The sequence below is a fragment of the Pezoporus flaviventris genome, unplaced genomic scaffold, assembly GCF_033815535.1.
Source record: "Pezoporus flaviventris isolate CSIRO_AGI_PZ_B2104156 unplaced genomic scaffold, CSIRO_AGI_Pfla_v1 ptg000047l, whole genome shotgun sequence".
NCBI classification, from domain to species: domain Eukaryota; kingdom Metazoa; phylum Chordata; class Aves; order Psittaciformes; family Psittacidae; genus Pezoporus; species Pezoporus flaviventris.
Genome location: NW_026892595.1, coordinates 251,345 through 277,619, shown reverse-complemented (window position 1 = coordinate 277,619; position 26,275 = coordinate 251,345). Strand labels below are relative to the sequence as shown.

The 26,275-nt window shown below is 46.0% G+C and overlaps 1 protein-coding gene across 2 annotated transcripts; it reads left to right on the top strand.

Annotated features, from left to right (window-relative positions):
* Positions 1 to 12,962: 12,962 nt before the first annotated feature.
* SHH (sonic hedgehog signaling molecule) lies at positions 12,963 to 24,460 on the top strand. Of its 2 annotated transcripts, none has more exons than XM_061467994.1 (3): positions 12,963 to 13,734; positions 18,487 to 18,748; positions 22,152 to 24,460. In XM_061467994.1, the coding sequence occupies exons 1-3, from the start codon at positions 13,426 to 13,428 to the stop codon at positions 22,856 to 22,858; spliced, it is 1,278 nt and encodes a 425-aa protein (XP_061323978.1). In that variant the 5' UTR covers positions 12,963 to 13,425; the 3' UTR covers positions 22,859 to 24,460. The 2 variants fall into 2 exon arrangements, with proteins under 2 accessions (XP_061323978.1, XP_061323979.1); XM_061467995.1 differs by lacking the exon at positions 12,963 to 13,734 and adding an exon at positions 16,584 to 16,894.
* Positions 24,461 to 26,275: the final 1,815 nt, after the last annotated feature.

The following is a 26,275-nucleotide window of genomic DNA, read 5'->3' as shown; positions in this document are numbered from 1 at the left end:
GTTAAAGGAGGGGGCAGCACCAAGAATGTGGTGAAACCAGCTGGTTTGAGGCCTGGTATTTCAGTATAAAAGCCACGTTGAAATCTGCTACAGATTAAAAATGAAATAAGTTTATTGGTCTCAGCCTGTTACTTTTTGGCTGCTTAGTGACATCACAGAGCCAATAAAATCTGATGTGGCTGACAGTCTCTGCTCAGAGAAAAAACCTCATAGCTGCTAGCCACTCATGACTGAAATGTAATGATCCAGCTCTACTGGAAAGCTCATGCAAAGATAAATTCTCCTGTACTTCACTCAAGAGGTATAACACCAAGATAACTATCTTTAATTAGTCTTAGCATTCACCCGAAACTTGAAGGTGCTTGAAGCACTCACACAGAGGACATAGATAAGTACACTTTCCGAAAGTGTGGTGGGCGTTCAGCAGAAAGGATGCTTTAGTAATTTGTGCGAGATCCTCTTTTCCCTCAAAAAATTACTGAAGAAAACCCAGGGCACAAAACTCCATAACACTAGGCTCACAGATTGCACAGGTAACAGAGACAATTTGCAGCACACCTCCTTGGATCCTGGATGCACCAAGAGATCCCAGCAGAAAGAAGGTAAAAGCATGAAAACAGGTTATCCTACAGCACATTCTCAGTGATATTGATTGGCCTCAGTCCTATGATTGGAGTCAAAATAAGGTTGTGAAGATGAAATTAAAATTTTAGCTGATGTCAGTAGGCCAAGAGAGTCCAGCTTACCTACTTGGGAAAAGATCCCACAGGTAACTGCCACCTGTGCCTTGTTCTCTGTCCATGGAAGGAAGGGAGACTCATCTGAGCCAAGCCACATCCTTCCACAGCACTTAGATCATGCAAGAGACATTTGCAAGGTTGAACTTCTCTGTGTTTAGTCTTTGATCAAAAGTAGATGCACGACCCCAATCCAAAATAAGATCCACACCTTTGTACCAAATGCAGTCCCAAGTGAGCTCCTTCACAGGCTGGCAGTTGAAGATTTACAGATGATGAAAATATACAGGAGGGAAAACACTCCTTTTCACTCTTCAACTGAGAGACAGTAAATAAAATTTACCATTCTGAGAGAAAAAACAGACATACTATTTTTTTTCTCTACTACTTTTTAAAGTTATCCCCTGCATTTTTCAGCAAGGACAAATGTAACAGAGTTCTCAGGAAAAAAAAAACAAAACAGCTGGAAATGTAGATTTCCATTCATAACTACATGATAAATCACCCACAAAGGCACTCGCTGCAAAGGTTGTCTTGTACCTGCAGACCTCTAATGCTCCAGGAACAATGGTGAAGGAGGGCAACCACATGGTGATCAGAGCTAGAAGCACTGGCAGCAGCACCACAGGCAGTGGCAAGAAGTTGGCCCTAGTTGGCACCAGTAGGTGCAAATTCTCTTATCCAAAATGTAGTGGATTGGGAGATTTCAGTCATTCCAATAACAAATTGACAAGGGAATGACTGGAGATGAACTTATTAACTAAAAAAAAGAAAAAAAAAATGATATATTTTTAGACATTTTTATCAAAAATGGCTATGGTTTTACTGCTTAGAAACAGGTCTTTTGAGTTGAGGTCTGCATTTTAGAAAAATTATATATTTGTTCTGGGAACTCTTTACCAAATGCAAAAATAAATTAAGTTCATTGGAGAGGAAGTATTTATGATCTCTCATAAACTACATTAGGCTCTAGTAACTCTCATGGGGGTATTCTGTGGGCTGTGCACATAAAGAAAATCTAACAGAGTCCTAATCAAACAGGTTTGTGCAGAGAGGTGTCCATAAGTTCAGTAGATACCCTTCCCACAAAGTGCTCTCTTCACAATGTGGTGAGCAACATGAAGAAGACACTATTTTTTCCCGATCTAGAAAGAAACATTCCCTGGTAGTTTTTATTTCATCCCCTTTGATCCCAACCCCTAACACTTTTTTTTTTTGGTAGGCATTCTATAGAGAATCAAAAGTGGGAATAACATATCTTAAATACTGTAGCATGGATCCTAGAAACTATACATTGTTTTAAGAGGGCCTTTCCAAAGTCATTGTGACATTTCATGGAAACATACAGTACAGATGCTTTGTCAAGAAGAACTCTGCCTTCCTAGAGCCTGTCAATGCGTTGCACTAACATAATCAGAAGTAAATATTTGAAATGATATAGTAGGTGAATATGCCAGATTAGGACATTACTCTTATAATTATTGACAGTATATGAATTAAACATAACTTCTATGGAATCATTCCAGTGAATACTGCCAACAGAGATCAGCAATAGTGCTCACAATCCTTTCTTTTAAAAAATACGAGTATAAAATCATGGCCAGGAAGTTACATTTTTTCCTTAGGGGAAAAAAAGACTGCATTACAGGTCAAAGAGTTTGAGGAGGATATAGAAGTACACTTTAGGCCTCCTCTAACAAAGCACATGGTCAGCAGTTACCTATGGAGTACCTGCTGCTGGGGAAGCCACAGGAGGGCTGAAAGGGCATACTGCAGTTCTCTTTCAATGAAGCACCACAGAGGATGCACATTGTTGTGGCCAGTGCCTCTAACATGGACTTGTTCCAAAATCTGCATGTTTAATAGTGAAGCCACCTGTAAATAGATGATCCTGGTTCAGTGCAAGAAGCAGATAAACTTTTGGGGATCATTTTGGATTCTATCCCATAATTGTACTAACCAGAATCTAGCGGGGTTTAAATAGCAGATTTGAGGGTTCTAATATTTTTTAACCCTAGGGGGGAAAAAAAAGAAAAGAAAAGAAAAGAAAAAGAAAAGAAAAGAAAAGAAAAGAAAAGAAAAGAAAAGAAAAGAAAAGAAAAGAAAAGAAAAGAAAAGAAAAGAAAAGAAAAGAAAAGAAAAGAAAAGAAAAGAAAAGAAAAGAAAAGAAAAGAAAAGAAAAGAAAAGAAAAGAAAGACAGAAAAAATTCTGTCCATAGATTCAGGATTTAAGAGTCGTGTAATATATTAAAAGGGCTATGGTCAGAACTAGCAACACAGGGCTTTCTGGCACCCTAGCCAGCTGGACATGGCTTTCCAGGTTTCAGACTGCACGGATCCCAACAGAAGTATGTAGGTATAAACAAAGGCAGAATTTAATTACAAGTGCACATTTTATTGCACAATGCTCTCAAAAATGCCTACATAAAGTAGAAACTTGACGCTTAGTTGGATCGTTTGTTCAAGGCTCTTTGTTAAACAGAATGAGTGCAGTGTAACACGCGTAATACGCTGACTTCTTATGGGTCTGACATTTACTAAGGTAATAAATTAAAGTAATTATGTTAATGTATAATAAATGTATTCAATAGGAAATAAAAAGTTTATAGTGCAAGAACAAAAAAAGAAATCTTGTTTTTCTAAGTGGCTGTCATGTGCAGAAGACTAACATCTTAGCAGCGTTTTTCCAAGGCTGATAATCTCATAAAAACATAGCCTGAAATAATCCTTATTTCTAGAGAAAATACAATTTAACGTATGAACTTCAAGACATCTGATTGGAAAATGGCAATACAGATTAAAGATATCTATTCTCCATGTGGTGTTTGTGACTTGAAAGGTGTGGGGTTCTTTTGCTTCTTTCCTCTGCAGAGGACTTGTCACCCACAGTCTGATTCTTGATTGACTGAACAACTTGGGCAACATTTTCATACCTAAGTGACGTTTTGAAAAGCCACTTATGGATCTGTAAGATTCAAAGAAGTACTGCAGTGACAAGGCTGAGTCAGCTACTATGCTGAAACTCACCTACCCTAACTGGCCACGCATGCTCTCCTAGCTTACTGAACTACTACCAAGCAACACTAGCTTGCCTAGACTGTCCCATTAACTTCATCTTGTACGTTCTTCATGAGTCAGACAGTCACCATGCAATGACTTGTGAAGCTGTTACAATTCAACCTTATGCCAGAGCTTGCAGATGCACAAGTCACTCCTTAAGAAGGGCCTCTATGCTACCAAATCACTAGGTGTCTTTAAAACCTTCCCCCCTTGCCTCCAGTTAGGCCCAGTGACTACTGCTGGCTGACACTCAAAATGGGTATTTACACGACAAGGTGTTTAAAAGGAGAGTTTCCTCTTGGCTCCAGATACTGAAAGGAACTTTCCATCAAAAATTACTAAAGCTCACACATCATTTAAAACTGTCTACTCAGCATAGATACTCCAATTATGTAAGTATCCAGTCTCTTTGAAACACTCTGAATATAACTGCCTCAGCAATATCTAGAAATGAGGCTGGCCAGAAAGCTTTAAAATGTATAGATGAGACCTTCAGCCAATTCAAGTGAGATATTTCTCGCACTACATCCTATTAACAGCAACTGGGGACTTTTATGAAGTTTAATTTTGCTGTACCAGATTGGAAATCTTAGTATGCCCCATTCTGTAAATTGTTGTACTTACTTCAATGGGTCTTCACACAGATAAGGTGAAGTACAAACTACAAATAAAAGAGTAGGTTCTTCGAAGAAGAGACTTCTTAGATTTGTTTGGGTAAAGACTGGTAAAATGGTGCTTGATTCTCTCTTGGCTTCTAAGCTTTGCCACAGTAAACAGAAATGAATAAAAATAGTAATATCAAGCTGCACCAGTATCTGCAGCCTACTTGACTTACCCTGGGATTAAACTGGATACTAATAGCAAAAAAATACTGATTAAGGCTGAGTAATTTTACCCCAAATTGAATTTGTTTTAACAGCATAGAGGAAGAGGAAATATTATCCTGCTCTTTGCTCAGCATATTTAGATATAATGACATAATATGAAAGCATTCCAAAAATTGCCTGTCTTCAGGTAGTGCATTTTGGAGTGATTTCAAAATTCCCTTAGGTTATATCAGAGAAACATCCTCCCCTGCCTCAAAAATCACTAAGCTCTCAGTTTTGCCCAATTGTCTCTATCACCTTGTTTACATGCTGGGTGTTTTTCTAGCCTATGGTCTGTGCCTTACTTTGTCAGGCTGCCCTTATGCTACTCTGTGACGATCTTGATTTTCAAGCCTCCATGCATAAATTATGATTTATTTTGCTTTCTGAAAGGAAGGCTGAGTGAAGTAATAGTGTGGGGTTTTTTGGTTTGGTTTTTGTTATGAATATTTCAAGAGTGTGTTTTTTTTAATTTGGAAAAAATCTCTGCACTTCCAGCAAATTTAATTTTTTTCTTCTATGTAGAAATATATGCACAGAGAAGAGCTGTTCAAACAAAGCTGTTCTGTTGTTCAAACCTTAAGAGATGCTAAATTCTTGTAACTACAGCACCGGAGTGAGATACACGTCATACTCCTCAAAAGTGGCCTTCTTTGGTCATTAATGCTATTTTACATATAGCTGGATACACCATGCACTACCATATTTTCAACGCATTGTTACTCCATGCCTGGAGAGAAGGCATGTGCAGAAAAAGTGGTTATATAAATAAAATAAGCATCAACATCAACACTGTCTCATTCTGAGCATTAGTGAGACATATTACTTTTCAAATCTTACTTAGCTGTTTTCATGATACCAAGAGCCAAAAGATGAGGGCATAATTGAACTATTGCCCAAAGGCAATTAGTGATTGAAATTGATTAATTTTACAAACAAATTTGACCAATAGATTAGTTGTCACGTTATGGCAGATTTGGGCAATACTGCCACACTTGTGAAGGAGACACAACTGTCTAGCACGAATAGTTAATACAGTTTGTTACCCAGTAGAGCTGCTCATTGAGTTACCCAAAGAAATCTCACACGGGAACTGAGCAGGGCATGCTACTTTGATGCTGTAAAACCATTGTGTTACCTCTCTGCTTTTATGTATGAATCTGAGGAATTGTTAACAGCACCAAGAGCAGTTTGCTCTGAGCAACACAAATGTAATGGACTTAGCATCAAAGTGATGCAAAATCCACTGAAAACAACAGAAAGGCTCCATCTGAATCCAGAGGACTTTGAATCAAGGCCTACCAGGGTCAAGTCTGCTATCCTAATGGGCTTTCTAAGGGGATCCTGTGGGAAATTTGAAAAAGGATTCTAATTTCTTGAATCCAGGGATTACTGAGGCTTCAAGCTACTGCTTTTGCAAAATCATTGCTTCAGCTTCTTTCCCCTTCCAGCCCGGCACAGGAGCTCCAAGTTCATGGTTGTATAAAGGACCCTCTGCACCCAAGAACCTTCCCTCCCTCTGTCCCCCTGGTAAAAATGCTCCAAAAAGCCATTTGAGGTAAAAATGATCAGTGCTGCTACTGCATGCCCAGAAAGAAGCTGCAGTGAAGTTTTCTTACACCATAACCTGACAGAGGATGGTGGGGTTTGATGCAAATCATTCTGCAGTTATACAATCCTTCCACACTTGGAGATTAAGCTGCTGAACTGGGCATTTTATTACATTATTTCTGATACTAATCTGGAAATTGAAATGTGGCAGCCTACTCCTAGTTCTGGGTTTACACTCACTTTACAACTGTTATCAGTGACTTAGTTTGAACGGATTTCTAAACAAAATCCAAGACTTTGATTTTGGTGTAGAAAGCTTGGCTTTTGATGAGTGACCCGAAGACTTCCTAAACTTGTCACACAATCCAGTTGCAGATGTGATCAATGGAAGATGTCCTGAGGTTTTATGATGTTAATACAAGTAAGCTTCATTAGTTGACTGGGCAGAGGATTGGGCCCTTCTCCATTCACAGGGATGTATTAGCTGATGGAGCATCCCACACGCAATTTCCTGAGCTCTCATATCTGTGTCTTCACTTGGAAAGGACAAGGGTTTGTTAAGCTTTCAGGAACATTTCAGAGCCCTTTTTTCAGCTATCAAGGTGTTTTAGAGGGAAAGAGCATATATGAGCAACGTGATAGATATGGGGAGCTCTTATTTTGGTTGGGCAAAAGATGAGGCATATGGGTAATTTATTGCACTATAATTGTGTTATGTGATATCGATGCTGCAGTATTAATGACTGCAAAGTGCCCAGATTGATTCAGATGGCCATTTACTGTCATTATTACAAATCTAAATAAATAAATAAGAGGAATTGATATATCTAAGAAGTGTTTCAAAGTCACCCGGTGACATATATGTAGGCTTTTGTGAACAGAGAGCAACTCAGACAATATCAGGGACATTTTTTATTGGGGTCAGAAAGAAATAGAACAATTAAGTCATTTTCAGTAATATACAATATATTAGGAACTGTTTTAACAAGCAAATTGCTAAACTGACTGGCAGGAACAAAGCATTTAAAAAAGCTGGGGTGTAAATATGCCAGGAAAAAAGAAAGAAAACATGTAAACTATGCTCAAAAATAGTCTGCAAATGTAAGGAAACAAGAAAAACTAAGACAATCATGCACATACCTCTCCTGCTGCCATGGCCCAGTGAATACAGTGGTTACCATGGCTGGATCTGGCTATGAGGTGGACTTTAGAGGGCAAGCTTTGTTTCTGATCTCTGCCCAAACAGAGGGCCTTGATCCAGTCTGTTGGTTTGTGTACTTTGGGCAAGCCAACCTCACACTGCTAGAGCCAGAAAGTTAAGATTGAATTTATCTCATGCCATCAGGTTTCTCTTAGCATCCCCTGTCTGGCTGTCATATCAGACAGACCAGGAGATGTATTATTGCTCGATATTTCAAAATATGACTCTGCACTTTTTCCCTAACATGCAAGAGCAGTGCAAGTCAGACAGCTAGCATTACTTGCATTTTACAATTCTATTTATGTATCCTCCTTATTTTTTTATTCTGAACAGAAAACAGTGCCTTAAAATGCAGAACTTTCTAAAAGGTAATTCTTCCATTAACTGTTTGGGAATAGAATTAATATAAATCAAATACTGGCTCTTTTTTTATCTTAAACGCTTTTATTATCTTCAATAATCATTGGTACTGAAAGCAATGAGAGCAAGCCTGTTAAAATAAATAGCTTCTTCATACTCAGGGGTACATTTGAGAATAGGTGGGACCCCAAGACAGCCAAGTAAGAACCTGTTAGTATTGATCTGCATGGGAAAAAAAATCTATTTTGGCTCTTCATACACCCACAACCTTTAATGAACATTGACTCAGCTGCCCAGATAAATTCCTTAGATAAACAACCAAAACCCAAATTAACATGCTACCCATTAATAATCCAGTTAATTTTTACAACAACAACAATGAGGCAGAGATATGATTCCTTCTGAAGGTTTATTTTTAGAAATGTTTATGTGGATATAAGTCACCTGCCAATGACCAGGAAAGCAAGTCAGCATTACAACTGGCACTAAACACTGCATATTCTCATACTCATGTCTGGCTTTTAAGCAGCTGCATTTCAATATCCCTTCATTTTATAGGTCATCAGAAATCTAAGAAATATGTGCCGTGGTAACTTCTCACCTCCACTTGGATAAGCTCACACACACATACACACACATCACAATTCAGTGTACAGAGGGACAAGCAAGATATTTCAAACACTTGGTTATAAAATTGTAGCTTTTGAAAAAAAAAAAGAAACAAAGCTCAAAAAGTTTCCCATTTCGTATGTTTCTGCTCTTTTGTTTTAAACTTAACACGTGCTTTCAGACTTCCACTCCTGGGGACTGCAGAAAGTTGTGTAAGCTGTGAGGAAGATGCTCGGAGGTTACTCCCAACATGGAGCTCCCCTAGCGGCTGCTTCCCTCCCTCCTTACCCGAATGGACAGAAACACCTCAGATGGGATTTTCCCCAGTCATGGCCAGAAAGAAGTGGCTGGAAAGGAATGCAGATCACAATCCAGGAAAGAAAATTAGAAAAACCTATTGGTATGGGAAAATGTTGGGTTATCCAAGGAGAAGCAAAAAGACCTAAAAGAAAAATCTAAGAGTTTCTCTATAAATCTGTAATTAGACACTATGTATTGCCCTGCTGAGGATATAAAGAAACCTGCAGGAAACTCTGCCTTAAAATTTGGATTAGCAGCAAATATACACAGAAAACATAGATAACAAAGTCTTCTGAATCATGCTGCCTACAATATTTTTTTGCATGTGTAATGGAAGGTTCTATTGACCATATTCAAGCCAATGATCAGCATTAATCCACAAATAGATGGTTATGAAAACTGCAAAATCAATGCCTGTAGACACAGTTATTCTGGAAAACAACCGTTTTCTGCATCTTCTTATGCATATAGTGTTTCTTTCCTGCAGCAGAAATGCTCATAGATTACTGCCAAACTAAGGGCATATTGAAGCAGGTACCAGGCTTCAGCTGTGTGGCCCCCTGAATTTTGCTGTCAAACCAAAATGGGTGGAAACCCAGGAGCTTAATTTTTCTTGTTGATGCCAGAGGTTTGGGGTTTTTGGAAGGCAGTTCCAAGGAACAAGACTTGTTCTGCTTGTCACTGTACAGGTATAGTCGCAGGCTGGCCAGGAATTCTGAACTTAGATTTCTAACTTGATTTTCAAGATGGAAATTGCAATACCACCAGTGCAAAGAGCTACGAGAACGAAGCTCTCCAATTTTCTGAGGGGAACATCCTGTATTTTGGGATTCATCAATCAAAATACATCAGCTCAAGAAAACTCACAGAGCTTAAAATAGCCAAAGAGCAACCTCACTTGTGCAGTCTGAGCCCTCCCCTAGCTTTATGCAGAGCAAACAGCCAACAGCAAGTCCAGATTTAAAAACTAAATAAAAGAATAATAATTAAAAAAAAAAGTAGATCAATAATAACTGAGATTTTCAAATAGCTTGGCCTGGGCCCAGTTGTACACACATCCGCCCATCTGTAGCCTGGGCCCCATGTGGTCCCAAGGCCCCAGGCATGGACCCACAGGGTGCACAACCCTTAGAGCTGCCATGGTATTTGGCAAAGCTGCTGGAAGGGCCTATATGCCAGCAAAGAAAGCAGGGCTATGGGGCTGTGATGGGTGCTTCTACAAAAGCAAGAAAGATAAAACACTGTGGGGTCAGTGGTGGATGCTCCTGGAACTGTGGCGCTTGCTGTACCCAGAAGGACCAGGGGTCCAGATAATCCAAGGGCATCCCCACCACCCCACCAGGGCTCTGGGGCCCAACAGGGAGCCTGATGGCAGCTCCAGATGAAGGGACAGGGCTATGTGGGAAAGGGGTGGTGGAGCAAGTGAGCGTGCAGTCAGGGGCCTTCCCCAGTACCTTCACCCTGGGCAGCCCTGAAGGGACCCCTGCGGGCTGCTCCAGATGGGAGTCAGCAGTGGCCTTGGTTTGTGGTAGCATGGGCAGAGAGGTGCAGAGCATCAGAAGACTGGGACAGCCCCAGCTTGCCTCCCCAGGGAGCAAAAGAGTAGCCTGCAGATTTGGGGAGCCAACAGGACACAACATTGATTTTTATGATCCGCAACCAAGGCATTAACCCCTGTAAAGAAGGCACCACTGCCTGATCAGTGGCTGTTGCTGCTGCTTTGGCTGGGGTTTTTGCTGCTGCTGTTGTTGTTGTTGTTACAACCTGAGGGCGGGCAGGGATGGGTGTGGGTCGGGCCAGGCTGGGGCTGGGGATGGTGGGTGTGCACGGCCGGCGGGGCCGGGGCACCAGCGTGGGGAACATGTGTGGCGGAGCCTCTCCCGCCGACGGGAGGCTGTGTCTGGGGGGCTCTGGGGGTAGTTTTCCCCAGAAAATGTGGCATAGGAGGGAGGAAAAAAGAAATAAAAGGAAGAAAAATAAAACCTTATCGTGGGTAGGAGAGGCAGGGCGCATCCCGGAGGCCCGGGGAGCGGTGGGGCGGGCGGGAGCGCATCCCCCCGGGTCCCCCCGCCCAGGTCCCGGCGGGGCCGCGGCCAGCACCAGCCTGCTCTGAAACTGAGCAGAGCCTCCCCGCACCCCCCAGCTCTGCTTTCTTTCACATCTAATTTGATAGGAGGGTGATTTCAAGCTTCCCACAGTTACTTTTCTTGATTTCTCCCTTTACCCCCCCCCCCCCCCCCCCGCATTTATTACTTGCATTTAATTAATTCCTTCTTTGCGTTTCCTTTCCTGTTAATCTTTGGGTGACTGCTTTGTACATATGGCAATCTGATAATGAGGGAGTTTATCCTTATTCTCTATACTTCTTCATTGCGATGTCCACCCGTCTAGTGCCTGGGATATCGATCATCTTTCCCTGGGGAGGGGACAAGGTAAGAGGGGTGATAAAAGATTTGCAGTATCCCACACCATTAAGAATAGCTTTTATTCCTTGGCACTGTTTAATCAACTGTTATATCAAGTCATGCTGTTTAAGGAACCACATCAAAAGAACATACCCTCTTTTGTATAAATTATATATTCCTTGTATCTGTCTTCTCACATGCACGCAGACGGGGAGATAAAACTGAAGTTTGTTTTTTAACAGCATGAAGCAGGTATTTAGATGTTCTACAACTTGTTTCTGCAACTAAGTTGGTTGATAAAAACTTAGAAGCCAAGCTGCTGGCTTTCTAACTTTTCTGCCATTCCCAAGTCAAAACTCTTCAATATAAAGAAGAGTGAGTGAGAAATCAATGATTCACTGAAACTCTACAAAGAAACATAAATAGCAGAGGAAAAGTGTAGGCTAAAAAAAAAAGGGGGGGAAGAGCACCAGTTGGAGTCGGTGTGAGAGCTTCGGCTCACTCCCTTCGGCTCTTTTGTAAAGTTCACGTGAAAAAAGACCACTATCCCTTGAAAAGTCCGTCCTGTCCTGCTTGTTCCAGCTCACGGATATGCAGCTTTTTTACCACTTTAAAGCTAATTTTAAAGTCCATTTTCACGTGGTTTAAGTTGATTAGGACTCAGCTCGATGGCACCGGCCGGAAAAAAAAAGAAAAAAAAAAAAAGAAAAAAGAAAAAAGAAAAGAGAAGAGAAAAGAAAAGAAAAGAGAAAAGAAAAAGTTATTTGGGAGGAGCGTGTCAGAGAGTGGACTTTGAATTACTCCAGCGTGTCTGCCTGGCATTTTTAAGAACTCCTAAAAAAACTCCTGAAAGTTTCTAGATCCTTGGACAAACTGTATTTTCTTAGGAGCAAAAGTAAATGAGCTCTTCACAGGCAGAGAAGTGTTTGTTCATATGGGACTCTGCTTCTCTGTCTAACCTGCTCTATCAGCCCCATCTCTGCAGTTTTGCTCGTCTCTCAACACCTTTGTCTGATTAGTAGCTTTTGGAGATCGGGATAAAGACATCACTTGCCATGCTGCATGAGATAACAATTAATTTAACATTAAACTTATCCCCTTTCCATTCACTTTGCTTGGATCGATCTCTGTTAATTGTGTTTGCGGATGCTTTCAACACGATGCTTTTCTTAAAAACTTAATGACACCCCGCAAGGAGGTGTGAGAGTCTAAAACGCTCCTCTTCGCCTTGGACCCAAGAAACAAAGAATGCAGCCCCAGCGTGCTCAGGAGAGCATCTATTTTTAATCAGATGACTTTTCATGCACTTCTGAAGGTACAGCATTATTTTAAAGTGGGTGATGGTCCCGGGTTTATTATTTACAAAGGAAAAGAGAAGTGGCATTTAGATCTCTCCCCACTGCAGCTGTGTGATACACAAGTCAGCCGCGCTAACTTCATATAACTGCCGCCTCGCATCAGGCTTGTTTCTGCCTTTAAAGTAGTCATTTATCAGCTAAAAGGCGAGTGTGGTTAAAAATGTATGTCTCCAGGAGGGAGAGCAATCTCCCTTTTCAAGAAGAAGAAACCTGTTATAAAGCCCTTTAGGTGGGTGCGCTCTTAAATGGCATTACCTATACCCCCCCTCCCCCCCTCCCCGGGCGTTAATATTTCCCCAATGCGTTTTTATTTGCACGGCTCCCCGATAATTCGGCATTTTATTTAACCGCAACTGCCCTTAGAAACTTGACTTGTACTGAGGGAGGCTGCTAATCTTATTCCCCCCCCCCCCCTTCTTCCACAGAGGCGTCTGTTCCTCTTGCTGACAAATGTACCATTCTGCCAAGAAAGTTTTTGAAAAAAGGAAGAAAAAAGAAGAAGAAAAAGAAAAAAAAAAAAGAAAAACCAGCGTGTAATTGATGTTATCCCAAGAAAGCGCGATCTCCACCCCGCTCAGCTCCAAGCCCTTCAGGTATAAGGAGGTAAAAAAAAATCTTTCAAGAATTTGTTGCCTTTTTGAGGGTTAAAACATCAGAAGACAAGCTTGTCTCGCCTTGGCCAATCAGCTCGCGGCCCTGGCAGCTATAATATAGAACTAAAGGCAGACTCCTCTCACAAGCGTCTTGCTTTGCTACCATTAAAATCAGACCCTTTTTTTGTCTCTCGATTGCTGTCTCCCGACCAAACTCCGATGTGTTCCGTTATCAGCGACCTAAAGCCTGCCATTCCAGCACCTGTCTTGCTAGGGATCGGTGGATAGTATACGATTCAGAAAGCAGACAAGGACATAGGAGGCGAGAGAGCTCTAGAGAGACAGCCAGGGATAGGCACAGAAAGCTTTGAAGTAATTGGATTCAATGGACGAAATGCTGCTGTTGACAAGAATTCTCTTGGTGGGCTTCATCTGCGCTCTTTTAGTCTCCTCTGGGCTGACTTGTGGACCAGGCAGGGGCATTGGAAAAAGGAGACACCCCAAAAAGCTGACCCCTTTAGCCTATAAGCAGTTTATTCCCAATGTGGCAGAGAAGACCCTAGGGGCCAGTGGAAGATATGAAGGGAAGATCACAAGAAACTCCGAGAGATTTAAAGAACTAACCCCAAATTACAACCCTGACATTATTTTTAAGGATGAAGAGAACACGGGAGCTGACAGACTGATGACTCAGGTAGAGCCACAGAGATACCTGTATTTGTGTTTGTTAACCTCTCTGAGCAATCCTAAAGGACGCATCTGTCTTAGTATTTTTGAAAGCCCCCCCTTTCCCTCTCCCCCTCTTCCCCCCGCCCCTCCAAACTCGGCTAGTTCCCCCCATTGAATGTAAATACCATCTCTCCAGACAAGTTAGCAGGGGCTGGAGCTATCTCGCTGTTCGGTGGGGGAATCTGTGTGATACTTACAGTCATTACCGTGCCATGGCGTTCCCTGTAACTTGGTTAGAGATTGCTGTTTGCATTTGTCCCCAAGGATGCACTTTGATCAAACGAATTGCAAACAGCACAGAGGACCCCAAGTGTATAGTGACCGCCAGGCCACCCACTCATTATTACAAACGTACTCCTCGGTTGCTACGCCTGCTGGCTTGATCTTATATATATATATATAGAGAGAGAGATCTTATTTTATTTCTTTTCCCTTTTTTTCCTCATTTCATTTTACCCTTCATTATTACTATTATTTTCCCCTCGCGAGCATATTCTAAATATAGTAGGCATGCAGTCGTGCACTCACAAAAGGCAGCTGAAGCCGGATCGACCATTCCTCTCCTGATTCCGTATTATTACAGCTCGTATTGCAATACCATCATTTGTTATTGTGCCCATCAGAGCGTAAATATATTGATATTTCTTTAAGGATGCTCGCAACCAATGCTCTGGTACTTCCACAGGGGAGGGACTTGCAACTTATCGGCATTGCATCACCTTCTGTTTTAAAAAATCTGATGGCACAAGGTTTACAACTGGGTAAATATTGGATCTCGGGTGGAATCGGATTGCGGAACCATTTTATACAAAAAGAGAAAAAAAAAAGAGAGAAGGAGAAAGGGAGAGGGAGCGAGAACCTCTCCGAGAGTCACCTCATAATTATTATTCATGCTCAACAGAGAGCTTGGTGAAGTCAATTGCTCTGCCAATCCCGGAGTTTCTGAAACTACATGCAATCTAGACACTGGAAATGGGTTTCCTCCAAATATAGGTCAACAGCGCTTTTTTAATATTAATACACTTAAGCCCCACCTTCAGTGCTAGAACAGGACTCGCCGGGAAGGACTAGGCGGGGAGTGGACGCGGGGAAGAGGGGGTGGGGGGTGGAATTTCCCAAACTCTCCCCGTTCCTCGGCCTGATTTTCCGCACGTTTCTCGGGTCTCCCGGGGCGAGGGACCGGCGGCCGCCACCATCTATCTCCTCCCGACCACCTTAAATCGCACCGCACCTCGCAGCGCTGCCGCGCGTCCCTGCTCGCTCTCGGCTGCCCCGCGCAGGGGTGCGGAGCGGAGCTGGTGCCGGTGCCCTGCTCGGGCGCAGCGCTGTCCGCGTCCCTCTGCGCACCCGCGGTCCTCCCTCCCTCGCTGCCTCCGGTGAGAGGCGTGCGGCGCGCCAGCAGCATCTCTCGCATTTTCAGCTCCACTTACTCCCCTCGCGTATCGATCGCGCCGGCTCGGGTTTCGCCCTTTCCTCCGCAGCCCGGCGGCGGCGGCTCCGCGGGAGCCGAGCTCCCGCCGGGGCACGGCGCATCCCTCCCTGCGCGGATGCGTGTGCGCGGCGGAGCGGGGCGGCGGGGAAGGGGGGAGCCGGGAGCCGGCCGGGAGAGGTGGGCTGCGGGCCGGGGCGGCGGGCGGGCTGACCCCGGCCCGGCGGCTCTCCCGGGGCACGCCGCGCCGGCTCCGCGGCTGGCCGCTCTCGCTGCATTAGCTGGCAGCGTCTGAACTCCTGACCTTCTGTCAACTTCCCTCAGACGAACGAAACGAAAACAAATACTTTTTTTCTCCCCCCCCCCCCCTTCAGTGCTTATTCCCGTGCCTTAGACACAAAGGGGGGAGGTGGGCTGAAGGCAGCGGGGACAGGGAGGCCGTAACGCCTGGAACCCGGTGGCAAAGAGAGGAAGCGAGGTGTGTGTGGGGGGAACCGAGCCAGTCTCCGTCTCCCCCCTGCGAGGCGGGGACCGCGGCTGGGGAGCGGGCGGAAGGGTCGCCCTGAACCCCCACTTCCTCCCCGGGCACTGCCGAGCCGGCAGCTCCCCGAGGTGCTGCCGCCGGTATCCCTGCCCTGCTTCTCTCTTTCTCCCCCGGCCAGCGACCTCTCGTTAAATCCCAGCCTTCAAACGCCTGCTTCGCGAGCCCTTCAACCATGGAGAGACCTTTCTTGAATAGAATCTTTAAACTTGCAGAATAGTTGCCGAATGCATTAGCCGCCAGTTAATATTAACTCCAGAAGGAAGGGGGGCAGAAAACGCAAACAGAGGTAGGTAAGTCAGGTTCTCAACTTTGCAGGTGACAACAGAAGTTTGCTGAAGGTTCCCCCCTTCCTCCCTTCCCTCCCCCCCACCCCAGCCATTGGCTGGATTCTGGGGAGAGATAAGGAGGCCAGGTCAGTATGATAAAGCTGGAATTTGTATGAAATAAAATAGCAATCTCGTGTAATGCAGGCACACAACCGGTGCGTGATGTGAGGAATTTAGAGATCAACTTGGCATTTAGGAAGCCCACCAGGTTGTTTACACTGACAGGTACCTGTTAAGTGTTTCCTTCAAGCAATTCATTTGTGAAGAGATTAGGAGCTGGCAGGAGAGGGCTTGTTGAACAACTTTGCCTCCACACAAAGCGCTAGTGGAGGCAGCCCTGCTGAGCTTCACGGTGGCTGAACAGAATTGGGCTTGATTTGTGGCACACGACCCAATGAATTAATAAATAGTCTGGGCTTCACGGCTTTTGACTCTGACAATCCAGCTCAGGCAGTATAAAAGGGAGGAAAGTCCTTTTAGGAGATCGTTTCTCCTTTATTTCGCCTGAAGCCGGGAGCTGGTGCTGGCAGGCCGGGAGCGGGAAGAACCCCGCACCGCTGTCCGCACGGCTGCCTGCTGCCTTCCCTGCGCAGCAGCGGGCCAAGACATCACCTTGAGGCGCAGGGCTGTTGCCTTATCAGTAGCTGAGACGTTTGATCCTTCTCTCCCTTCCCCCTGTAACTCTGCGGAGGAACATGTCCATCCGCTCAGGTGTATGAGGGGGAGAGAGAGGGGAAAACAAATTAAATTCAACTTCCTTGTGCTGCTGCGCTTTGCTGCCGGGAACAGTGCCGTACCCCAAACACTCGGCTCTTTCTATAAAACGGTAGGCCAGAGAGTCCAAAGTGAGCTCGCGACTGCATTTTATATCTCTTGGGAACTTGTGTATTGCTGGAATTGCTTTTTATGACTGTTAATAGACACCCGGGAACTTTCTTGTTGAACAACCTTGTCACGTCCCTAAAAGTAGCGTCGTCGGGGTGATGGAGGAGCTTTGCCTTGCTGGGGCCTTTGCGGTGTGTTAGTATGTGTGCTGGGAGCACACGTGAGGGAATGGTCCTGCAGACGGCCGAACATCCCGGTCAGGCCAGGAAAAGCGAGGGAAGAGCAGCTCATTGCATCCCGTCGGGGCTGTAATCCACATTGATATCTGCACCAAGCGAACTACTTCCCGTATATCAGCGAGTTATTTTCCTCTCAAAAGGGGGAAGTGGGGGGGGAAGTTGGCACAACTTGTGCACCTTTAGCCAAGCCCTTTTCCATGCTTTTGGTGCTGATTTCCTATTTCCGAGGATCTACGAGCTCTTTTTCCCTACCCGCTGGCATGTCTATTTCTGCTCCACCACCCCCCCCCCCCCCCGCCCTTGGCTAAGATAAGATCCCCCCTCTCACCAAATTTTCAGGGTTTCATTTAGCTCTCAGCCTCCTCCACAGCTGTACCCACTTCCCTTTCCTTCCCCCCTCCCCCCCCCCCCCTTTGCTCTGTCCCTTCAGGACTCCGGTACTGCAGGCCCCGGGAAAGGCCGGTGGCTCCGAAGGGGCGATGGCAAACCCTGTTGTGCTTCTCTACAGAGTTGGAAACGTTTCACTCCACACTAAGAGTCTCCTGGCTTGCATAGCATCCCTGCTTCGCTTAACTTCCCTCCTTGGCCCTCCCTTGCTTTTCATCTTCCCACTAAGAGCTGTATTATTGTATGGATTTGCTCGGCTTTGTAGGCGAGCGCCGATGTATGTTTGAAGCGGAGTGAATGCTCCCAGCCCATGCTGCTTTGAGGGCTCTAATGAGTGATGGGCGAAGGGAGAGAAAAAAAACCCCACCCCTCCCTCCAGCACATAAAGGCTGTTAACATGTATTGAGACCCCTTTCAACACAGAATTAAGCTGAAAAGACGCGGAGAGACATTCCGGGAGGGAATCCGTGACTCCGAGATATATGGCGAGTGTTTGTTCTCGTCAGAAACTTTGCTCTCGGAAAGGGGACAGGGCACTTAGCGACAGGAATTTGCTCCATGCAGGTGGCTTTGAGCGACACACTCACACCCCAGGGCCGGAGGTGGCGTTGGGGGTCCCCCCTGTCCCTGCGGCAGGTGCCGGGGGAAGGGGCGACTCCGTCCCTCTTGGTCTTTGCGGTGTTTCAACCCCTCTTGCTCCAGTGTCCCTAAATTTCACCCCCCTCCTCCTCCTCACCTGCCTCCCTGTTCTCCCCGGCGGCGGGAAAGAAGATGCTTAGCTTGGCCGAGCCAGGGCTGAGCATCGTGCGGCATGTTTGAAGGGGAGGGATAGAAGGGGGCGACTAGGCCAGTTTGGCTGGGGAGGGAGGGCAGGTTGCTACCGTGGCGGGGGGAATAGATGGTGAAGGGGGTGCCTGCCCTGGCTGCAGCACCCCCCGCCATGCGCCCTTCCCCGTGTGCCCTGCAGCGCTGCAAGGACAAGCTGAACGCCCTGGCGATCTCGGTGATGAATCAGTGGCCCGGGGTAAAGCTGCGGGTGACAGAGGGCTGGGACGAGGACGGCCACCACTCCGAAGAGTCCCTGCACTACGAGGGCCGCGCTGTGGACATCACCACCTCGGACCGGGACCGCAGCAAATACGGCATGCTGGCCCGCCTGGCCGTCGAGGCCGGCTTCGATTGGGTCTACTATGAGTCCAAGGCGCACATCCACTGCTCCGTCAAAGCAGGTAAGGCGGGCAGCCTGCCCAGGGGCACGTCGAAGGGTGTGTGGAGGCCACCTCCGGGCCACGGCTCAGCCCCCCAAAGCCTTCTCAGCCCTTTCTAATGCCGTCCGGGTTCCCTCCTCGCCGTCCCTGCAAGGTGCCCATCAGCCCTGTCCGACCCGTGTGGAACCCCCTCGGGGATATGGAGCTGGGCCGCCGATGGAGCAGCCTGTTAGGGAAGGAAGGAAGGAAGGAAGGAAAGAGGGGTTATAAAAAAAAGGGGAAAAGGGGAAAAAAAAAAGAAAAAAGAAGAAAAAAAAAAAGGCCAGCCAGCTGCAGCACTTTTGGACAGCATTTTTATTTGGGTGATTTGCCTGCCCAGCCTTCCGCCGAGCGCTGCGCCGCAGCCACACACCCTTCTCCTCCCCCCGAGGGATCTGATGGTTTCCCCATCCAAAGAGCATGTTCAACACAAACACTAGTGGCCGTCTCCAGCCGCCCCGCTGGCTGCACGCCCTTACTCGCGATCGCTAATCTCCAGGAAAATAAATAACTAACGTGGTCCCCTGCGTTCTTCAGCGGTAGTCGCTAGGAAATTCCCAGATAGGGATACACATACATATAATTTTTTCCCCTCCCCTCCCCTGTGCTTACAACGCCACACGCTGTCTCAACCTGGGAACAGCTCGCAAGACATCCCCGGCTCGCAGAGTTCATTTTCTTGACACTGAACACTTTTTGGGGGGGGGAAGCAAAACGTCTGGCAAGTGCCAGTCCGCCCCCCCCGCCTCCCTCCACCCGCCTGCATGGCAGCTAAAGCGCTTTATACAACATCCTCTAGCCCAGCAGCCTGCTGGAAGTTTCAGGAATCACTGGGTTGCAAAACAAAATAATGGGCTTTCTTTAAATATAGCCGTTTGCTTCGAAACCAGCAGTCCCACGATGGGGAAACAGGCATGGCAAGGATTTGCAAGAGAGGATTTGCAAGAGGGGTTTATCCCCCCTGATCCAGCCCAAACCTCCCCGGGGCTGAGCAGAGGTAGCACCTTTCCTAGCCCATGTGGGCTTTGTCCTGAGAGCCTGCTATGGCTTTTGTTCAGCTCCCTGGTCCTTTCTAGGCAAAAGGAGGCCCTGCAAAGCTGTCAGCCCTGCGGTGATATGAAACATCCCTTTCAATAGCAAAGATGAGCTTTATAGCTCAAGGTGTCGATTGTGGTGTGTGATGACCTTAGGCCAAGCGCACCCCCTAATCCACCCCAGTGGGTGTTTCATAGGGCAGGAGTAACCCCAAGCTGCTCATTGAGATTCGGCACACATGGACTTGGGGGCAATATTTAGAGGGTGTCAGGAAGGGTCGTGTGACTGTACCATGCGGGCTGCAAGGCAGCAGGCTTGAATTCCACCCTCTCAACCTGATTTCAAACTGTCCAAACCTCGCTTCATGACAGAGCATCTTATGAGAAGATTAAAACCCATAATGCCAGGCAGGAAGATTCTTTATCTAGTTCTCTGTTTGCAAAAAGTATGATCCTGGAGACTGGAATGCAAAGAAGAGTTCCCCCAAGGCCTGAATTATTGTCACCAGGACAGAGGAGGGAGAGGCAGGGGTGGTAAAAGGGACATTGATAATGCGCTACAGCAAGTATTTAGAGCAAGCTTCTACATTTAAAATTCAAATACAGATCTTGAGTGCCTTGGAAAAGTGGCTCTGCTGTGCAAATAGTGCTTGGAAGGTCCTGGGTTTTTTGGAGAGTATGTGTGTGAATTGGCACATAGGGTTTCTGCACCTGAACAAATAGGGAGGGGGAGGAAAGGGGGGAAGAAGCTGGGAAAAAAATGGAAGTGTCCTCTCTTCCAAGAGTGGCTGCATTTATTACATGAATCAGAATGACAATGCTGATCCTTTATTGGATTTTAATTAGAGAACCCAAACAAGCACTGCTCAAAGAAGCAGATTTTCACACCTCTGCCAGTTCAGTGGTATGTTTGTAGAGCTGCTACACTACTAGATCTATTCATCAAGTCCCTGAATATGCAAACAAAGCTCTAGCCAGACCTTTACCGCCGGCTTGTAGGAAGGTGTAGTTTGCTGGCGGAGGGCTCTGCATAAAGCACATAGCTTGTTTGTTGCCATGTCCTCCCTGAAGAGGCCTTAGAGATCTCACTGCTTCATTTCTGAAGGAGAAGTGATAAAGTCGTTAGCAAATCAATAACGGTCTAATTTTCACCCTTCCTGTCCTTCCTGAGAAAGTCATTAGGAGACCTTCCAAGGATTTATTTAAATCATAAGAGCTTTAGTACCAACCACAGAGGCAAAATATAAAATCTAACCACCTCTAGGAGATAAATCACCAGGACTCTAAACTGGCTTAGCGAGTAACTGGGAGAAACCAGGAGAGAGCAAGGGAGGGGTAAGGAATGTCAACAGCTGCAGCAAAGATGCTTCCTACTGTCACATACTGTGTGATACTACCCAACATACAGAAAATCAGAGCTTTTAGGAGCACTGCAGAGTTCCTTGGTAAAGTCAGAGATCAGCCTGCAACAGGGCAGAGGTCCTCTCCCACTGCCCCTCATGTGGCTCAGCTTCCAGAAGGGGATTTGCAAGAGAGACTTAAAGTCTCATTGCTGTTTGTTTTCTGTGACTGTGATTGTTCATACCACTGGAAAGCAGCAGTAGCTGGCAACAACATTTTGTATCTAAACTGAGTAGCTTCAAGAGCTGGAGGAGGTGAAGGAGGGCTGTTCTTGGGTCTGGAACAGGCATGGGGCTTTCCAGGGACACCTTGGGGCACGGAACAGCATTCTTCTTCCAGTTGGGTGGGAAAGTCAAGGAAGATGCTATCTAGGGAGATGCTTTCCACTCAGGCAGTGGGCAAATTCTTGTGCTCCTCGTGGCAAAGCCTCCTCCTGCTGTCTGCTGTTTGCTGCCCAAGATGGGGTCCTTCAGTAAGAGCTGAGTGGGGACCCCGAGCACTGTGAGCATGGACAGTCACCCAGAGGAGAAAACTTATGCCAGGAAAACCACCCTGCTTTAAAAGCCTGTGAGTTATCTGTCATCAGGTGTTGGTGCAGGGCAAACAGTAGTCAAGTGGGAAGCTCTTCCAGAAGAGATTTGTTCTGGAACAGCTTTCTCAGCAGGAATATTTCCTTAATGAGACATGCCACCCTTGTAAATCCTAACCTACAGGGAGATGCATCGGCTCAAATCTGGCAGAAAGGGAACTATCACTTGACCTGCTGAGTGCAAGTGGGGCATGTTTATAGATGAGGATGGAGGAATTTTGGAGAGGAGCAAGGCTGCGTCCTGCAACTGTGCCTCTCAGGCGGAACGGGGTGGCAGGGGAAGTGGGGTGTTCCCTCATGCCCCAATCCCTGACCTGGTGGGTGCCCCCTCTAACCCTGCTGTGCCTCTTTCTCTGCACAGAAAACTCGGTGGCGGCCAAATCTGGGGGCTGCTTCCCTGGCTCGGCCACAGTGCACCTGGAGCAAGGCGGCACCAAGCTGGTGAAGGACCTGAGCCCTGGGGACCGTGTGCTGGTTGCCGATGCAGAGGGACGGCTGCTCTACAGCGACTTCCTCACCTTCCTTGACCGGGAGGACGGCTCTCACAAGCTCTTCTATGTCATTGAGACACGGCAGCCTCGGGCCCGGCTGCTGCTGACGGCTGCCCACCTCCTCTTTGTGGCCCCCCAACACAACCAGTCGCAGGCAGGGACCCTCAGCAGCCAGGCGCTCTTCGCCAGCCGTGTACGGCCTGGACAACGAGTCTATGTGTTGGGAGAGGGAGGGCAGCACCTCCTGCCAGCGGCCGTGCACAGCGTCTCACTGCGAGAGGAAGCTTCGGGAGCATATGCCCCACTCACTGCCCAGGGCACCATCCTCATCAACCGGGTGCTGGCCTCCTGCTACGCCGTCATTGAGGAGCACAGCTGGGCACACTGGGCCTTCGCTCCCTTCCGCCTGCTCCAGGGGATGCTGGCCACCCTCTGCCCTTCCAGCGGGGGGACTCCCACGGATGCCCCCACCTCCCCTGGCATCCACTGGTACTCTCGCCTCCTCTACCGCATTGGCAGCTGGGTGCTGGATAGTGACTCTCTGCACCCTCTAGGCATGGTGGTGCCGTCCAGCTGAGAGCATCCTGTGCTGCCCCAGCCACCAGTCAGCCTCCAAGGGAGAGACAGAGACACACAGGGAGAGAGAGAGAGAGAAAGAAAAAGGAGGAAAAAAGGAATAAAAAAAAAGAAAAAAAGAAAAGAAAAACCTAAAAAAAAAAGAAAAAAGAAAAAAAATTACATATTTTTAAAAGAGCACGGATTAAGACTTAAAAATAATAATAATAAAATAATAATAATTAAGTAGGACAGTCCAAAGTAGACTTTAAGGGAAACAAAGACCCCAGGAAGTTCTGTTCTGTTTAGTTTATAAATATATATATATTTTTATTTGTTCTTTTGTTTTGTTGTTTTGTTTGTTGTTTTGTTGTTGGTTTTGTTTATTTTTTTCCTCCTCTCCTGGATATTTATTTCTTTGGTATTTTGAATAGATGTTTTAAATGATATGAACCGGACCTTCAAGAGCCTTAAATAGTTTCTTTGATAATTTATTATCATGTGAACTGTACTCATAGGGGAAAAAATTATTTTGTGAGGCCAAGCAAAACTGCGCAGAGTCTATTTTTCTACATGTCACGTGTGTCCTGACTTTCAGAAAGCAAAGTTCTGTACGTTCCCACCTCTCCATTCCATTGCTCCTTCATTTCAGCAAGCCTAAAAAACAAGCAAGCAAAGAAACAAACACACTGAAAAAGACAAACTTCATGGGGGTCCGTAAATTATATTTTTATACACAGAATTGTAAATTAGATTTTTTTGAGAGATCAATACTTAACTGAATCACATTTCATTTTTTGAAATAGTGTAAAATATTGAGAATATATTATTTTAATTTAAATAGTTTCAAATGTAACGTCATTTCCTGTATTGTTTTCCATGTTTTGCTTTGTAAAAAAAACACCATTTGGCCACGTTCATGGAAGTCAAGACTGTTACACCAACGTTTTATTTGCAAAAACCATAAGAAACTTTGTTATTTTTAACTTCAAAAGAAAAAAAAAAGTTTATTAGAAAATAATATTTTTTAAAAAGCGCACATGGCGGCGATTCTGTGACGATGGAGACGATAGTTTGTACAGAGGGAAGAAAAGGATGTTTTGCATTAATAAATTGAGAAATAACTGCTGTAAATTTACTAAAATGTATTTTTTGAATATTTTGTAATAGTTTTAATAGTTTTATAGAAATAAAATGTGCCATGCACAGTCTGGTTAGTATATCATAATTAAGAGTTCCTGGTGCATCCCATTTTTTTTCCCCCTTTTTGCTTATTGGTTTAGGAAACGTTGCCTAAAGGAGTGCCCATTGTTTTATTTAGATGTGTTTCTTATAACTTTTAATTTTGGTACTTTAATTAAGGAAACTAATCCATCACATCTGCACGTAACCTGGAATCTCTTGTACTAACAGTAGAACCTCACTCATTTGCACGAGCTACTGGGAGACGTGGTTTCCCTTCACTGGAGCCCCGGCTCTCCGTCCATGCTTAGGCAATGTTTCCCTCTTCCAGCTCCAGTCCCAGCTCCGTGTCCACCTCCTGATCTGGTCCGGAGACCACAGACTACTCTGAAAAGTGATTTATGGGGGTGTTCTATCACGTTCACCCTTTGAAGCATGTTAATTTTAAGGCAGCACCAGGATTTTAATCAGCTTTAATTTGGGTGCCCAGAAGATGGAAATCTGGGGGAGAGACACTGCCTTTGATGAATTAACAAAGATTCATGTGGCTGACGCTGGAAGAAGGAGATGACCACTTGATCTTACTGGCCATATTGCCTGAGTAACGTTGCCAGGCTTGGAGCCACCAAAAAAAGAACAAACACCTTTTGCTAAACAAGAAAAAAAAGGGATAAAAATTGGTTCATTTCTCATGAGAGATGTTCCTTAGCTGTGACACACCAAAGTCCATCCCAAGCCATCGATGGGAGAAGTACTGAAGACGTGTTCCAGGATCTGAGTGGTGGGGCCAATGATGCACCCCCTGGCTGGTCCCAGCCCCAAGCCCCACCAAGGGGCTCGTTCTCAATGGGTGCCAATGAGTGAGGTTCTGCTGCACCATGTTCTCCTCCCCAGAGGGTTTCCAGGATCCCTTTAACAATTTTGCAAAACATTGTGTGTGCGTGTGCGTGCGCGTCTGCGACAGGACCGTGCCGGAAGGGAGCTTTCCTTGAATGTCTTCTCACCTTTTCTTCAGTTTCCATTACTCGCTGGTGTAGGATGTTCATCTGTCGGGCAGCATTTTGCTCCAGAGATGCAGCCGTGTCCTCCGCCAGGATGGATGGCAGCTCCGTTGACCTCCTGGGATGTCCCTGCCTGGGGCCTCCTCCAGAGAGCGTATAGCATGCTCTTCCATGCTGAAAGCCAGGGAGCTTCTGAAGCAGTGCCTGGAGCTGGTGGCAGAGCCCCAGGCATGAGCATGCATGAGCATCCACCGTGTCAAGCCCTAACAGATGGATGTGGTGTCTCCTTCCCAGCAGCTTCTAGTCCAGAGCCACTTCCATCTCTGAAGCTCGGACATGGCCGAGGTGGTGAGACTTCAGTGCAACCCCACCATCATGCAGCCGGGATAGGAACCAAGCCACCCTAATGCCCACATGGTGTACCGTGTACGTCATGGGGGACTGTGTACATCCCGGTGGGTGCTGGGGACCTGCTGCCCACCCCGGCTTGGACTCTGACACCTCTGTGTCTTTGGGGTCTGCCTGTGTAATGGGGGCTGCAAACTTGGCTGGTTTGGGGCATGTAAAATTGTGATTGTGGAACAAATGAGTCTCTCCTGTAAGAGTATGGTCTTCATACGGCAGTGTCTGAGCATCTGAGCTCTTCTAGCCCTATCTCTGAATGGTGGCTGGCATTTCATAAAGCCTTACACTCAAAAACGAGTGTGCTGGAGTCTACTTTCTCCAGAGGTCAGGTGGTGGAGGTGTTCAGGGATATCAGTGATCAAACTTCAAGCCCCTGGCTTGGGGTCTTTGCCCTGAATCATAACTGAGATGAAGAAGACCATTAGACGAGAAACCACACTTGTGTCAGGGTAGAGTACATGCCTTGGTAGGGAACTGTGTCAGACATTGCTGTATTTAATTTTCACTGAATAGCCAAGATGAGCTCAGAGCTTTCTGGTGTGAGAGAAGCTAAGATACTGTTTAATACTAGGATCGATCTGTTTTACCAAGCAAAGAAATGCTGTGCTGTGTTCTCCATCACACCTGTTTCAAGTGACTGTGTGCCTCCCTCTCACCATATATTTATTACATCTCCTCCCTCAGTGCCTCACATCCAAATCACCCCTCCGTGATATGCATTAGAAGTGCTTCGTTAGATGGACCAATCCAGCTTATAGCTACAGCTCTCATATGAAGGATGTACTGTCATGACATTGTGCAAAACGTCTAGGAGATGTCACTGTCCATTTTCAGGGTCCAAGTATGGCAAT